General features: G+C 33.7%; 1 protein-coding gene across 1 annotated transcript; it reads left to right on the top strand.

The window, feature by feature from the left end:
* Positions 1–14: 14 nt before the first annotated feature.
* LOC136809729 (ADP-ribosylation factor-like protein 8B-A) lies at positions 15–15,177 on the top strand. The gene is made up of 7 exons (XM_067066276.1): positions 15–221; positions 11,469–11,549; positions 12,058–12,131; positions 12,349–12,442; positions 13,172–13,239; positions 13,711–13,781; positions 14,192–15,177. Exons 1-7 carry the CDS (start codon positions 102–104, stop codon positions 14,236–14,238), a joined length of 555 nt encoding a protein of 184 aa, XP_066922377.1. The 5' UTR covers positions 15–101; the 3' UTR covers positions 14,239–15,177.
* Positions 15,178–15,646: the final 469 nt, after the last annotated feature.

Raw genomic sequence — 15,646 nt, 5'->3', positions numbered from 1 at the left:
GATAAAAAGTCACAAGAATTTTTGCTACAAGAACAGAAAGGGTAAATTCAGCAAAAACTACACCAGAAATATTGAATACATACCTACAAAACTTTACCACTATGGCCTTCGTTCAAAGGTTTATCGACTGGATCAAAAGTCTTTTTTGGAAGGAAGAGATGGAGCTTACTCTTGTTGGTCTCCAGTTTTCCGGAAAAACTACATTTGTCAATGTTATTGCGGTAAGAAAATTTGTCAAATTTTGTTTTTCACTCGATTGTTGTACCCTTGTTAATGTTATTGTTTGAGTGGTCAAAATTCTCACTGGTGCAGCAGTTCAGGATACAACTAAATTTTTAAAACCCTGGAGCTGGACACAGGCTAGACAGCAGATTCGTAAATTGCTGAACGTTTTTGCAACATTATTTTAAAATTTGTATTCCATTGTCTGCGGCGAGACAGAAAAAAGTTGCAACTATTGATGAACAAATGTTTCTGGAAATAAAGGAAAACATAGTTGAAGACTGAAACTTTTTATCTTTGCTATGCTTGCTATTATTCTAGTTCTTTCAATTTCATGTAGTTTTTTTACACTTTTTTTAGGACGATCTCAATCAAACGGACTCGACAATCGAACCACCAAATCGAACGCAATCGACCAATTGAAATTCGATTGTCGAACGTAATCGAATCTCAATCGAACGTCAAACTTCTGGGTAATATTCGATTGGTTCGATTGTTGTTCGACTGGTTCAATTGAGATCGTCTGGCTTTATTCTTGCAGCTTCCCAACATCCAAGGCTTTCAAACACCACAAGCAGAATGAAATTACTTTCGATTTCCCGTAAAAATTATGCGATGAACAATCCGGGGGTCAATGAATCGACGATCGAACGCAATCGAACATCAATCGAACGCAATCGAATATCAACCGAATCTGAAAATTGCAGTAATATTCGATTGAGATTCGATTGCGTTCGACAATCGAATTTCAATTGGTCGATTGCGTTCGATTTGGTTCGACTGGTTCGATCGTCGATTCCATTCGATTGAGATCGTCTGGTTTTTTGCTTCTCTAGCATCCGGGATGGGAATGTCCCTAAAACAAAAGTTTTTATTTCTGCCGATGTGGATTTTCTTTTGATTTGCAGTTTCTCCTTTCAGAAAAACTTATTCTTTATCGTAAGTTTGTCTAATGTCAACACCCCTCTTCTTATTTCGACACCCTTCTTTTGAACATAGTCATAGTGTCCTCCAGTCAGTCTGGGAAATCCTTTCAATTGCACGCTTATGTTCCGAGGCCGTAAGCGCGCAATTGCACAGTTATGAAAATGGCAGAATTTTTATCGAAATTGTTCTGAAATGGGCGGTAAGCGTTAAGCAAGATTGACGGGTGACGGCTTTTGCGGTAAGCGTGCAATTGCACGCTTTAAAATTTCCTATATTTTTGACACGCAATTCCTTCCGAAAGCTCTGTTGAATTTCAAAAGCCTAGGGCAGTTTTTCTCAAAATTTATCGTAGAAGAAGATTCCGTAAAAATGGATTGCCTGTTAAACCATGCCTTCGCCCGAATTAGAGAATTCTGAACCCCTTGAAATCCCTAAGCAATTTCAACTGGGGCGGGAGCGGGCGTAAATTATAACCATGCAATTGCGCGCTTACGCCCTTGGAACATAAGCGTGCAATTGAGAGGATTTCCCAGACTGCCAGTGTTTGTTCCCCCCACCAAATTCTTGATTTTTTTAAATCTCCCCCTACTTTTTTTCCCCCTATGACTTCTCAGTTTTTTACCGTCAACTGCTTTAACTTGGGTCGATTGGTCAAAACATGGGACTGGTTGATATCTGGTCTGTATTTTCACTTGCTGTTAAAGAGCATGAATCTGGTAATGTCACCCAAATAGGTGACAAAATTTGGAAAAAATAAAGTTTTGAATTTCATTTTTATTCCTGGATAATCTTTTTATTAATGACTTCAATTTTCAGAAAACATAAATATCAGGGCTTAATCAAACTGGCTTGGTCCAGAAATTTGACCTAGAGTCGTTATAATCAGACAAATTTGACAAAAAACTCTTTGTAGTTTACACTTCATTTGAGATAAAATATGCATAATCTAATACTTGTCGTAGATTTCAGTCCATGGCTAATATATTAATCTGTATTGAAAAGCAATTTTTACCGCCCAGTATGACATATTTTTCAAATTCTGACACTTTTTCCAGAAGAAAATCTAAAATACTAAAAAATATTCCCATAAAGTTTGACTTCATGAAAAGAAAACTGCCTATGATCAGGTAACTTCATTCCAGATTTGAAGGACTCATTATAAGCTTTCAAAAAAAACAAAAGTTTGCTATATTTCAGTTGATCAAAAAGAATTAGAAAATGAAACCTTGTTGGTTGCGGACATCACTTTTTGTCAAATTTACTTTAAAATCAGTTATTAAACATTAAACTGAGTAATTATTTGTACGATGGCTCTGAGGGAGAATTTCCTCTCCATTTCAAATTCTCTTTTCCTTTTAAAACAAACAATAGGTTCTATTGTTTAACAAAAGGAGAAGTGAATTTCAAAAGGAGAATTGTTTTCACCTTTTGTCAAAAGGAGAATTATTTTCACCTTTTGTCAAAAGGAGAATTTTTTTCACCTTTTGTCAAAAGGAGATTTTTTTTCACCTTTTGTCAAAAGGAGAATTTTTTTCACCTTTTGTCAAAAGGAGTATTATTTTCACCTTTTGTCAAAAGGAGAATTTTTTTCACCCTTTGTCAAAAGGAAAATTTTTTTCACACTTTGTCAAAAGGAAAATTTTTTTATCGCCTGGATTTTGGATTTTTAGATTTTTAGTCATGCATTTTAACCTTGAATTTTAACCTTAACCTTAATCATGAGTTGATGAGGAAAAGTTTAGTATTTCCCGTTGTCTTCGGACAAACTTTAATCTGGCATACACTAAAAGAATTATCGACGGATCGACGGATCGACGGATTACTAAAACACGGATCGTCGTATTTCGGATTACTAAAAGACAATCGCTGTATTTTAAATTACTAAAACACGGATCTGAAGGTGGGGGGCGTACATTCTGGCGGCATTCGGGAAACGGTATTTTGCAAGAGCCACGGTGACGGTAAACACCTGATTTTTCATCCGGGATGAGGTAATTCTCATAAAAAACAACGGTATTTCGGTAAAAGCCATGTAGACGGTGTACATAAAATTCTCGGACTATAAAAAAGCTTGTCACAGGAGTAAGCAAAGGTGAAAAAACGCGAAAAACATCCAAAAAATAAGGATCTTACATTTCATAAAAAACCTTATTTGAAACGTTAATGCAGATTTGCACGGGGCTTTTTAAAGCCCGGTTCCTATGAAAATGTTTTGTTCGCGGAGAAACTAGGCTACGTCATATCTCCTTTGTTCCACCTGATTTTCTCTTCGAACAGAAGAAGTTTTACGTACGCAGCGCAGGAATCGGGTAAATTAATGCGTGTCCAAATTTTCGTTAATTCTTCGGACCCATCATCACCCCTCCTAGCATAATAAATTATACCTTTAAAGAAGCGTATTACGATGTAGAACATGAAAATCGGTGTTACTTAAATTTAGGTTTTGCCAATTTTGCGAAAAACCGCAAAAACCAAAAAATACTGACGTCAGCAAAACTTGATTTTTAAATAACTCCAGCTTGGCTAATTGTATGAACATGAAATTTGCACCAAAGTTGCACATCATTAAAAGGATCATTTTGAAGAAAATTTTTTTTGAAACTTTGCTGATGTCTGCACTTTATTGCAAATTTTCGTATTTTGCTGATTTCTGCTGACGTCAGCAAAATTTGAAAAAAAAGATTATGCAAAAATGTTTTTATTAATGATATGCAACTTTGATCCAAATTTCATGTTTATACCATTAGCCAAACTGAAGTTATTTAAACTAGTCATAGCTTTCACTAAATGCCCCCACTGAAAGGTCATGTTATGCACTTTATAAAGCTTTTAATGCTTTAAAGATTTATAAAGCTTTTAATGCTAAAGATTGAAACATAAAAAATAATCAGGAATAATTAATTAATTTGATTATATTATTGATTGATTTAATTATTGATTGATTGATTGATTCTCTATTGCTACTTTGCCTAATAAACAATAGTCAAGAGGATACTGCGGATAAAATTTATCAAAAAGTTCTGCGCCATCTTAAATAGGGCGAAATAGAAACCAATCCTAGCTAAGGCCCGGACTCCACTCGCCTACGCTGTGATTGCACTTCTCAAGCAAAATCTTTTATGTTGTTGGTCAAAAGAAAAATAAAGGAATGTCATTGTACTCTACCGCCACTTTTTTCCCGTAAACCGCCCTGACGCCCTAACTCTTTCTCGCATTTACTTTAAACGGACAAAAGCATCGTCTACATCGTAATGCGCTTCTTTAAAGGTATAATTTATTATGCCTGGAGGGGTCATGATGGGTCCGAAGAATTAACGAAAATTTGAACACGCATTAATTTACCCGAGGAGATATGACCGTAGCCTAGGATAAACCAGACAAAGATCAGCTTGTCCTATCTGTCACCTCGAAACTTTGGGTTAGGCTGGAGTCTACAAAAATGGTCTAATTGTCAGCTGAAATTTTGCTCGCTTGTTCTTGTTCCTTGGGTGAATCCCTGGGGTGTTTCTTTTATTCAATGATTTATCATAGCTTAGATTTGCAGCTTTAACCTTTATCCAGCAAAAAAATGAAGCACAATTTTGTGACTTGATTGAATTTCGAGGTGATGGATAGGATCTAGCATTTTCATTGTTCTCGGAGTGCGAGATCAAGAAAAGTAGGCGATTTTTCGTCTGGGATGAGGTAATTCTTATAAAAAACAACGGTATTTCGGTAAAAGCCAGGTGACTTTGGTAGGAAATCCTACCAAAGCCCAAACAAGGATGAGACAAACAAGAATGAGCTTCACTTTTTGATCCAGGCCGCAGATCTAGCCCTTCCGGCTTTACAGATATCTCTGGTTTTTTTCATTTTTTCAAAGTTTTGATTTCTTTGGGCGTGGTCACAAGTTTTAGCCTCAAAACGAGGCTAAACTTTGGGGCAGACTAGAAACTTCTAAAATTGTCTGATTAGGCTGAAATTTTGCAATCGAAACAAAATACAAAAATAGTGATCGACCTCATATACATTCTATTCCATTTTGCCGAATTTTTGACTTCTAGTCCTTAGAATTTTATGGGAAAAACAGCAGGACCGGTATTTTCGAAAAATTTGGACGGGATAACGATGATTTTCAAAAAAATGGCCGGGATTGCGGTAATTCAAAACCTCGTACGCCCCCACCTTAAGGCGTTTGTATGAAAACCATGCGGGCCGCGCAACTTATGTAGAAAACAATTTGCTTCAAATTATATATAGGAGGTTCACTTCTATCATTCGGCTTTACTTCATTTTTCCCTCCTCACTCTAAATGCGGTCCGTTTTGTTTCTGGGAAATCTAATAAAGGTTATCATGTCATGGCCTGGCTATTAGCTAGTACTGTTCATATTCAAAACGAATGATTGTCCACACACGTGTGCATTCCCTTAGAATTCCCATTTCCATTTTGTCAAAAGGTGAAGTGAAAAAAATTCACCTTGTGTGTTAAAAGGAGAAAAAAATTCACCTTTTGTGTTAAAAGGAGAAAATAGTTTACCTTTTATATTTCACTTCTCCTTTTCATTAAAAGGAACGGAGAAATTTTGAAAAAGAGAATAAAACCGCTTTCAGAGCCATCGTATATTTGGCTTTTAATACTTTGCTGTACTTGAACCCAAAACTTAATCATTGAAATTTGTTGTCTTGAAAGGTCTTTGTAACTATGATTTCCTGAAAATTGAAGATTTATCTGTAAAAGAGAATCCAATCATATATCATTTTTTGTCGTAATCTAATTTTAAAAGTTAAATTTTGAGCTTGACATTAACTGTTGTACATCTTCATAATCAGTAAATATGATTTTTCCTTGAAAAGCCACTCAACCTTTTTCAATAGAAAGGGTTAAATGGGTATAATGCTATGTTGCGGACATAACTTTTTTTCTTCCAGGGTAGAACCATAGAACATTTCACATCATTTATTTAAAATTTTGGAGTGTCTTTTTCTGTTGCCAAAATTTAAGGAATATTTGAGACTAAATCAATATAAAACCCAAAAGATTTGGTTTGGTTTGATTTCAGTTATTACATGTTTTTCTTTGAAAAGAACAAAAGAAGACTCAACAATGATATTAAAACTTTCTAATATTTCTAATAGAAGAACGACCCTGGAGGACACAAAAAATTGAAAAAAGCAAGAAAATGCATGGTACTTACAAATGTAACTCTTTAGTATTGTCAAGGTGTTAGCATAACTGCTTAAGAGGGTTAAAAATCTGATAAATACTATAAATAGTTATGTCCGCAACATTCAATTTGCTACAGAATTTGACTCTGTTTTGAACTATTGGAGCAATTCTAACTAGTCTGTAAGTGAATGTGTAGTAGATTATGTTGTGTGAACTCTACACAATGAATTTCATATGCAAATTAATGCATGATTTATCCTTTATTCAAGCTCACAGGTTCAGAACCATCATTTTCAAAGAAACAAAAAGTTTATTTTTCTGTTAAAATTTTCATTTTGGACCTTAACTTGGCATCAGAGTATTTGTTTTCTATTTCTAATAGCCTAAGCATTACTTCCATATAATAAAACATCATGCCAGCTTGCAAATACACTTTATCAGCAACATTTTAGACGAAATAGTTATGTCCGCTACATGAAATACATTTGAAAGAGGTGAATAAACTGGAAATCTTGTCAATGGAAAATTATGAAACTTTTTTCTGGTTGTAACCAACTTAAAATTACCTTAAGATGCAATAATTTGTCAAAGAAACCTAAATTTGGTGATTGGAGGTTGAGAAAACTTCATGATTTGCTGCGGACATAACTTTTTGTTGCGGACATAATTGATTTTTGGAGAAACTGTTTTGTTTCACCGTCTCCCAACAAATAGCCTTTGAGACTTCAAATTTGTATAAAATGACCCCAAATGTAACCCTTGACTGCCCTTGACATAGAAAAATGATTCAGCTGAGTAAGGATAACTCCTTGAAAAATTTAAAGAATTAAATAGTGTGCGGACATAACTCAAAAATGTGAACGGAAACAAGACACTGTTCACTTCAAAATAATTTTTCGCGTTGACCAAGATAACTGCCGTTTTTTTGCAACTTGCTCTAGTTTCCCATTATCTGGGAAGGATTTAAAATGTAAAAACCAGTGAGCTAAAGCTTTTCAATTTTTTTCTGTGTCAAATCTTGTGAACGGAAAAAGTTATGTCCGCAACATTTTTGATTTTATATGCCAAAAAGAACTTTTTTTGGCGGTTCTTACTGTGTTTTTCATTTTTCATATCCTCTGGTTGTAAGAACAACAAAAACCAAGCTGGAAAAAGCATGTTGTTGATGAATTATTATACAATGATGTTGATCCTTTTTTTAAAAACCTTATTTTCCGTTCACATTTTGAAAGAAAGCCCCCTTTAAGAAAATTTGAGTACCTGTTATATCAGAAAAAATGACTGTTTAAGCTTGCCCATATCAAGATTGACCAGAAACAATAAGATTTGATATGACTATGTACCTATAGAGACTTAACCAAAGCCTCAAAGTAGGAAAATTAACAAATCGAAAAGTGGGCCACATTACCAGATTCATGCTCTTAAATCTCTTTGACAACAATTTTGTTTGATAACTCCACCAAGTTTATCAATCATACTTCTTTGTTCCTCTTAAAGTGCACAGACACTTGCGTGTGTTCCACTACAGATTTTTTTCATATTTCGATTTAAAAGCCTACTGGGTGCAAAAGACATATCGTGTATTTTTAATACGCCGTTCATTAACTCAAATCAAATGACTTTGGAGGTTCGGTGAAATAGCAATAAGCAAAAAGCTCACGAGTCCCAAAAAGTCTCAAAAATGGCAAAAAATTAAGTTTTCAGAAAGTCAAAAATTTTTATATAGACATAAAGGATATCATTATCATTTCATGAATAAGTTGTGAAAAAATTAGAGCAGGAACATGCTCCATTGAAAAGTTATGACCAAATTTCCGTTTTCTGGGCTAAAATCCCTGGAAAGTTAACAAAAATCAAGATTTTTACAAAATGCAGTGAAGTCAAGTTTGAAGATATTCTTTATTAGAAAAACAGTTAAAAGCAGTCAAAACGCAAATTTACCTTACCTCCTGAGTTTGTCTTTGTTATGCTAAAATATAACAAACCTTTGTCATGCTGTCTAATTACAAAAACCTCCAATCACTACTTCTCCGCCATCTTGTTTCACTTTAAATGCCGTGTTTTAAAATTCCTTAGCTACATTATATGTACAGAAAAGGTTTTCTCCAGGTTTTTTCAATCCCGGGATTAAACTACAAGGGGGGTTCTGCCGGCTTATTTTTCTTTCGGCGTTGAGCGCCCTGGGGATACTTAACAATAAAAGAGATTTTAAGATTAATGTTGAAAAGCATATTTTTTCGATAAATTTAGGCGACACTCAACAAAAAATAAGGTGGTTTTAAACAAATCTTTGACAAATTGGCTTTTCTTTCTGTTCAAATATATGCAAATCACGTTGAAAAAAGAATATATTTCTGCCTTTACTTTCACTTTCGCTTTTGTGTTACGCGATTCCAATTGGATGAATACCGCTCGCTAACAAATTCTGATTGGCTGTAAGTCTTTAGCTTCAGGATTCTGATTGGATCATTTCCCGCGTCACGGTTGAATTTTGATTGGTTGAAAGTTTCTGAGCGTGAATTCTGATTGGATGAATATCTGAAAAGTAAACAATAGTATGTAAGTATTTTGCTTATCAAAACCTAAAGATTTCCAGGGGGTTTAATTTACTTTGCATGACGATAATTAAGCCTACAAAACATCGAGAAAAAAACCCAACATAGAACAGGTGTATTTTGTAATGTAGAATATGATAGCGTGAATCTTTTTGAAATTCTATGTCAGGATTTTTTCTCAATGCCCCGTAACTATGCCCGGGGTACCCGTTGCTAAGACCTTATGTTAAAAACAAAAGCGATGGCAAAAAGTAGCGATTTTCGTAATACCTCAAATATTGATACTTGACTGTACTGAAATGGGCATATAAAGGCTACAAAGTAGTTTACCTTACCAAATGTTTTTAAATATAATTTGGAAGTTACTGAAGAGTTTAAGTCATTTTAGTTGTCCAATGAAGTTTTTTGGGGGTCTAAAATTTCGTTGCGCCATGACGGAAAATCATAATTAAAAAAAAAATTGAACAAAGCAGAATTTTTTCAGTTTTTAAATGTTTAAAATATTAGACCTTTAGGGCTGTTGAGAATCACTAAAAAACACCAAGGTAATCTTTTATAGTGCACTTTTAAGTTTGCGTTGCGCCGTGACGGAAAATCCAGGTCGGTGTTTTAAAATTATCTTTTCTCCAAAACTTGTTCATCAATCAACTTGATATTTATATGACATGTTCAAACAAGTCATCTGATGATATTTAGCTATCAAACTTTAATTTTAGACTTAGTCATACCTTAGAAATAGTCAAGGGAAAAATATTAACAGATTTTTTTTCAAAAATGTTTCATTCCAATTGTTTTCCAAAAATGTCTATTTTTTTAAAAACAGTGCTAATTTTTTAGTATATGATTTTTGATCTTGGAAAGTACATGCCTTAGGAAAGATTTAATAACAATTTTGATGACAACATGTTGAAATAAGATGAGAAAATATATTATTCATTTGTGATTTTCACTGTTTCATCAAATTTTGGGCCAAAATGGGCCATTTATTGACCTTTCAAGAACCAATATCTTTCCAGCACATTCACAAAACCCTGTGATGTTATATATCATTGAAAGCAAAATTTTAAATAGATTCTAAATATCTAACTTTCAAAATTGACAACTTTGTTGGGTGAGAGCTATAGTGCTTTAAGTAGTTTTTTCAACAGCTGGGACGAGCTTTTTGCTTATTGCTAAATGGTGGCCGAATTGCCGTCCCCCATGTTTTCTCACATAGTCCCAAGTTAGACAGCTAATTACACTAGGAAATCTAGCTTTCAGAAAAATTGACATCAGTCATCTACAGGATGTAATTGCAACAACAAAGATGAGAGTTACCTGAATCAAGCTCAAGTTCCCAAGACAATTAATTAAAACTTGAAAACTTAAAATGAGACAAAATGAGACAAAATGACCGATTGCGAACGTGCAGCAGCCAGAATATCAACAAGCCAAATTTTGTCATTCAATTCCTGAGACAGCGCTTCAACTTTTAAGGCCTTGTTTATACGCTAAAGTAAAAATAATTCCGCAAGAAGTTTTGCGGCGCATTTTTTTGCTTGCGAGTCAAGTAAACGATATAGCGCTTTCGCAGCATTAATCTTTGATACGCATTTTGGCGGGAAGCTAGTGTGACTAACTGTTAGAGCAGTTGACTGTAGTTTCCCCCCTCTTTTTTGCTTTTCCCCCAGAAAATTCTGAAAATATCAGTTCCCCCATATACCCATATAAATTTCTCAAATTTCAACCTGACACAAACGTAAAATTTTGCTGCAATTTTTCAATCATGATCTAATCACATGATATCATTTTAGCTTGAGTAAACGGAGACCTGCTGTATATTTTTGGAAAGCTCTCAAAAAATTTTGAAATTAGAGATATATTGCGAGTATAGGTAATTTCAGTACCCAACTCATGATATTGAGCTTCAAAAAGCGTAAAAGCTGAAAAAAAAACAGTTGTTTCTGGCTGAAAACACTATTTTTAATTTGGACTTTAATTTCTTCTTTTAATTTTGACACCCTTCTTTAAAGATAGGAATGATCAGAAGGTCTGGATCACTGATAGACAAAAGACTTTTTTCAATCTGATAGCTAAAAGCAATGGGGAAAGAGTTTCCATCAGCAATTGCAACCTTCCTATTATTTCTTTCTGTAAAGAAGAGTTTCGAAATTAGTAGAGGGATGTCGGCATTAGACCAACTTACAGTATCTGGTCTGCAAAGCTACGAGTAGATTTTTTAAACAGCTTATTTAGAAGCTTTTATTTGTAAACATTTTAAAGACCAGCTATGCCAGAATCAGACAAGGCATGCTGGCATTACATGAAGTTACGATAAAATTTGTGTCCTGTCGTCAAGTCATCGAACCAAAAATTGGAAAAAACTGGTTTTGAACAGTTTCTGATCCTAAAGTAAAGAGCTATTTTTTGTAAAAGCTGTGCAATTCATGTGTGGATTGCATATCCAATCAGTTGCCTAGGTTTTCAGTAATACAAACAGGGACGGTTTCAAGTATTCTTTAAAGCCCTATGACCAATCCACCCCTTAATAATTAATTAAGATTGTAAAAATTAATTGTTACTACTAATCAGATTGGTAAACTATGTCTATGACAGCAAATCTTTTTTTTTACTTCAGAGTGGTCAATATAATGAAGATATGATTCCTACAGTTGGTTTTAACATGCGTAAAGTTACAAAAGGAAATGTTACAATAAAAGTAAGTACGTGTGATGGTGATAAGTTCATTCATGAAAATTGTGTTATTATATTTTGTTCATTTCTCAATCAATGAAAGACTCAGATTTTAAAAGTAAGACTGCGGTAACAAGATAACTTCTAGCACTTTTAAAAAATGAAGTTAAAAGTAAGTAAATCCTGTCAAGATTTTTTCTTATTGCTGTTCCTTGAAAGAACTCTCCAAGGGAATTCAGTTACCTAAAAATGACCTTTTCGCCATCTTAAGACCAGTCTGATTTTCAGGTACTTCTTTTTTAAATTGATTTTCCTAAGGATTGCATACCTTTTGTGTTATATTGTCATGCAATGTATTGGTGAGTGTCGGTAATATATTGTAAAGATCTCATGATATCATTAAAGGTGTCTACAAAATTGCTGGCATAAATTATTTTGGTAATAAATTAGAGTTTAGAGTTTTGTTTGAACCATCTCATTCTCTTGTGAATTTAAAATCCTATCAACTAATTCGTTTTGTTTCATTTTTCCAGCTTTGGGATATTGGAGGTCAACCACGATTCCGAACCATGTGGGAACGATATTGTCGTGGAGTAAATTGCATAGTGTATGTTTTTTTTCTCATAAAAACACAAAGTAATGATCTGATAACTGTTATCCCTTCCTTTTCTTTTGATTTGCATCAAAACAATCGTTAAAAAAAAATAGTGCGTTTTCCACATCCCCTTAACAAAAATCTGACCCGTAAACCCAGTTGAAACCTCTTACTCCTATAAATTACCAAGATGTACACCACCATTAACCATTAATTTTTTTCTCAATAGATATATGGTTGATGCAGCCGATCACGATAAAACAGAATTAGCAAAACAAGAATTACATGGATTATTACAAAAACCACAACTCGCTGGAATCCCTGTAAGTTAATGATTCCTTTGTTAAATGCACTGAGCTTTATATAATATAGACCCTGGACAAAGTGACTCAATCCCGGCCAAGCAACAAAATAGAGTTTTTTAAAGTAGTACCCTAATGGTATCACTACTAATCAATAGCGGTGTAAATGCATTGAGATCGCTAGATCTACTTTTCCTTGGATGCTTTTAATGATTGCAGCACCAATGTAAAATGTTTACCACTGCAATGGCTTCTTTGCGGGTACCACTTAGAAAAAACTCTGATCAAAAATGGCGGATGTAGCTTTGTCCAGGGTTTATAAAGGTCAGTGGTTAAATGTTTAGTGCAACAAGGTCAAAAGATTGAGGACTGAAGTGAGATTTATTACCACTTTTGAGCCGTCAACTTTTGAAAAAATATTTGTTTCTAAATGGGTTTTGGTAGGATTTCATTTGGTTTGTTTCAGATGCTACCAAAAGAGAATTCTGTGTTATCTTATCTCTGCCATTCCCCTCACATAGTTACCGGGAAGTAAAGGGGTTATATGCTTTTCGATGGCCAGCAATCAATTCTGTGATGAGGAAGGGCTTGAGAGATGAGAAATTAAACTCTCCCTCTACGTCGTCAAATACCAGGACTGATAGATTTAGCAATTATGTGCAATTTTCGTATCGTGAATCTTCAAAGAAATTTTCTTGCCTCTATTTAATCAATGAAATATTTATAATTTGTCTTAATACTTTTCTTTAGATGTTGGTATTGGGAAACAAGAGAGATTTACCAAACGCATACACTGAAAAAGAACTCATCGAAAAATTGTAAGTATTTTTCAAGACACGTGTATTCTACTAGCAATGATTGTCCAAAACTTTTGTATGCAGTTAATTTGAACGAGGAATTTAATTTGTTCGAATTACAGAAAGATTCGAATTATAGAAAGCATTTACTCTTTGACAGAGAATTACTTCGAACTATAGAGAGATTCAAATAGTAGAAGTTCGGATTTATTCTTGACTCTGAAAGGTTTAGTGGTGCCTTATTTTAGCTTGGTTATCTTCCTACATAGCTCTACTATATATTTTTTTTTCGTTCGGATAAGCTCCACTGCTGTACATTTTTCTTGTAACTCGATTGTCATATTATTCACTTGCTTCCCCTTCCTATTTTTGGTCAATCGGAAGTTCAAATCTGTTTTATTGATTTAATTATCTTTAAAAAATAACACACATTTCCCTCAATATGTATTTTTTGATCACATTTTCTAAATTGTTTTTTAACGTTTGTTTTAGAAATTTGGGAACTGTGCAAGATCGCGAGATTTGTTGCTACTCAATATCCTGTAAAGAACGAGATAATATCGGTAAAACTTTTTTTTTACATAACAATTTCTAGTGAATTCAATAATAATTCACAAAGAAACTGAACAAAGTTCATTACAAAAAGTTTTTCATGTAGATAAGGCCCTACATACAAAATAGATAGATAATGTTTAGCATGTAAAGTATACTTTAACAAGGGTGGTTGAATAAATTGAATTTTCCACAAATGAAACTAAATTGAAAATTATTATTCGTCTATACGGGTTAACTTTTAAGAAGCTATCTTGATAATGAGACCATGGCTAATTTTATTCTTTGATTATTGAAGCGATTTAGCTCGTACAGTTTGTCCTTTATGACAAGTGAAGAATAGGGGCCTTCGACGATTTAGAATCTCACTCTGCAAATGTAAGTTGGTAATTCTAATGAAATGTTCTTTTTAAATTCTCAGATATCACATTGCAATGGTTAATCCAACACTCCAAATCGAGGACTTAGGACATCAATCAACAATACCTCCAATGTTATTATTGGTTCTGGTGTAATAATCCGATTTCAAATATTTCTTATTTTGTGCATTTTTTGAAAACATAGAATGAATTCAAATTGACAGAAGCCTCCTTTTTATAACGGGCGGCACGCCACTACACTACACTATAAACATCTAAAATGACACCTTTAATGCAAAAAAAATATTCATTTCATTTTACTTTTTATTTCTTTTTGTCAATTTTTTGGCAATAGTTTACTGAAGTCGGGTTGCAGTTTTGTTTGATTTTTACTATCTTTCATTTGAGACTTTCGATGATGAATGAATTATTTAAAATCATCAACAATGCAAGGGGGTTGCGTTTGAATTTAACAGAGTGGAATAACGTCAAATCCCTGTATCTGTGACCACATCAATGAAATAACTTCAGACATTTGAACGTCCCTTCTACTAATGGAGCCTCGAATCTAATCCGTTTCATATACTGTACCTATGTAGTCGATAGGTTTATTTGAAATCAGTGTATTCAGCTCTTGTTAAATCTAGATGTACTTTCAGATACGTTTTATCTTTAAACGTCACCAATACATTTCCCTGTTACAATTGAGAAGCTGATATCGTGAGCGAAAGCTGTTTTTCTAAAAATCAGGAATTAAATAGTGTCTGTTTTAAACATAGCAGAACATCATATTAGAGGATAGCACATACTACTTTAATATTTTCTTTGTTTTTTTATATATTGTTAGCTTTAGAAGTAAGTTATATTTTTTGGCTTTTGTTTTATTACAATGTTATAATTTTTGAGTTAAACTAGAATTTTATTAAATTATGATTTAAAATAATTAACCCCTTGCTTAACCTTTCCAGCGCGCAACTTTTTAAATTTTCACGCTGTCAGCGCGCAACATTTTTTCAGAAAATAGACATGTTCAGTTATTTGATCATAACTCAAGAACTAGGAATCTTTAGAAAAAAAGTAAGGTATCCCTGAAAAGCTACTTAAATTCTACAGCTTTTAGACCAAGTACCAATCCAAATAAAATATTCCAACAAAAATGGTAGCATCACGTAAACCACAGTTTTTTTTCACGTTTTGCGGTAATGTCACTTTTTTTGCATTTTTCACTTCTAGAGCAAAAAAAAGTGGGGGGAAGTTAATTAAAAAACCAGTCTTTGGCTATTTATCAATCTATACATCATTTTGAAGTAATATACCAAAAATCAGCATCCAGAAAAATCTGTATGTGTCACACCCAGCCTCCCAAATATCGGTCACTTTTGCCAAAAATCACGATTTTCGGCTAAAAAAATCCAATATATACAATTTTGAAGTATTTTTATGATAATGTGTTTCCAGAAGCAGCTACAACATCAAAAATGGTGTAAAAGTATTCCCCAACTATCTAAACAACACTT

This window comes from Clytia hemisphaerica, unplaced genomic scaffold (genome assembly GCF_902728285.1).
Source record: "Clytia hemisphaerica strain Z4C2 unplaced genomic scaffold, Clytia hemisphaerica genome assembly, whole genome shotgun sequence".
In the NCBI taxonomy this organism is placed as follows: Eukaryota; Metazoa; Cnidaria; class Hydrozoa; order Leptothecata; family Clytiidae; genus Clytia; species Clytia hemisphaerica.
The sequence above is the reverse complement of the archived record's forward strand: the minus strand, read 5'-3'. Positions and strand labels throughout refer to the sequence as shown.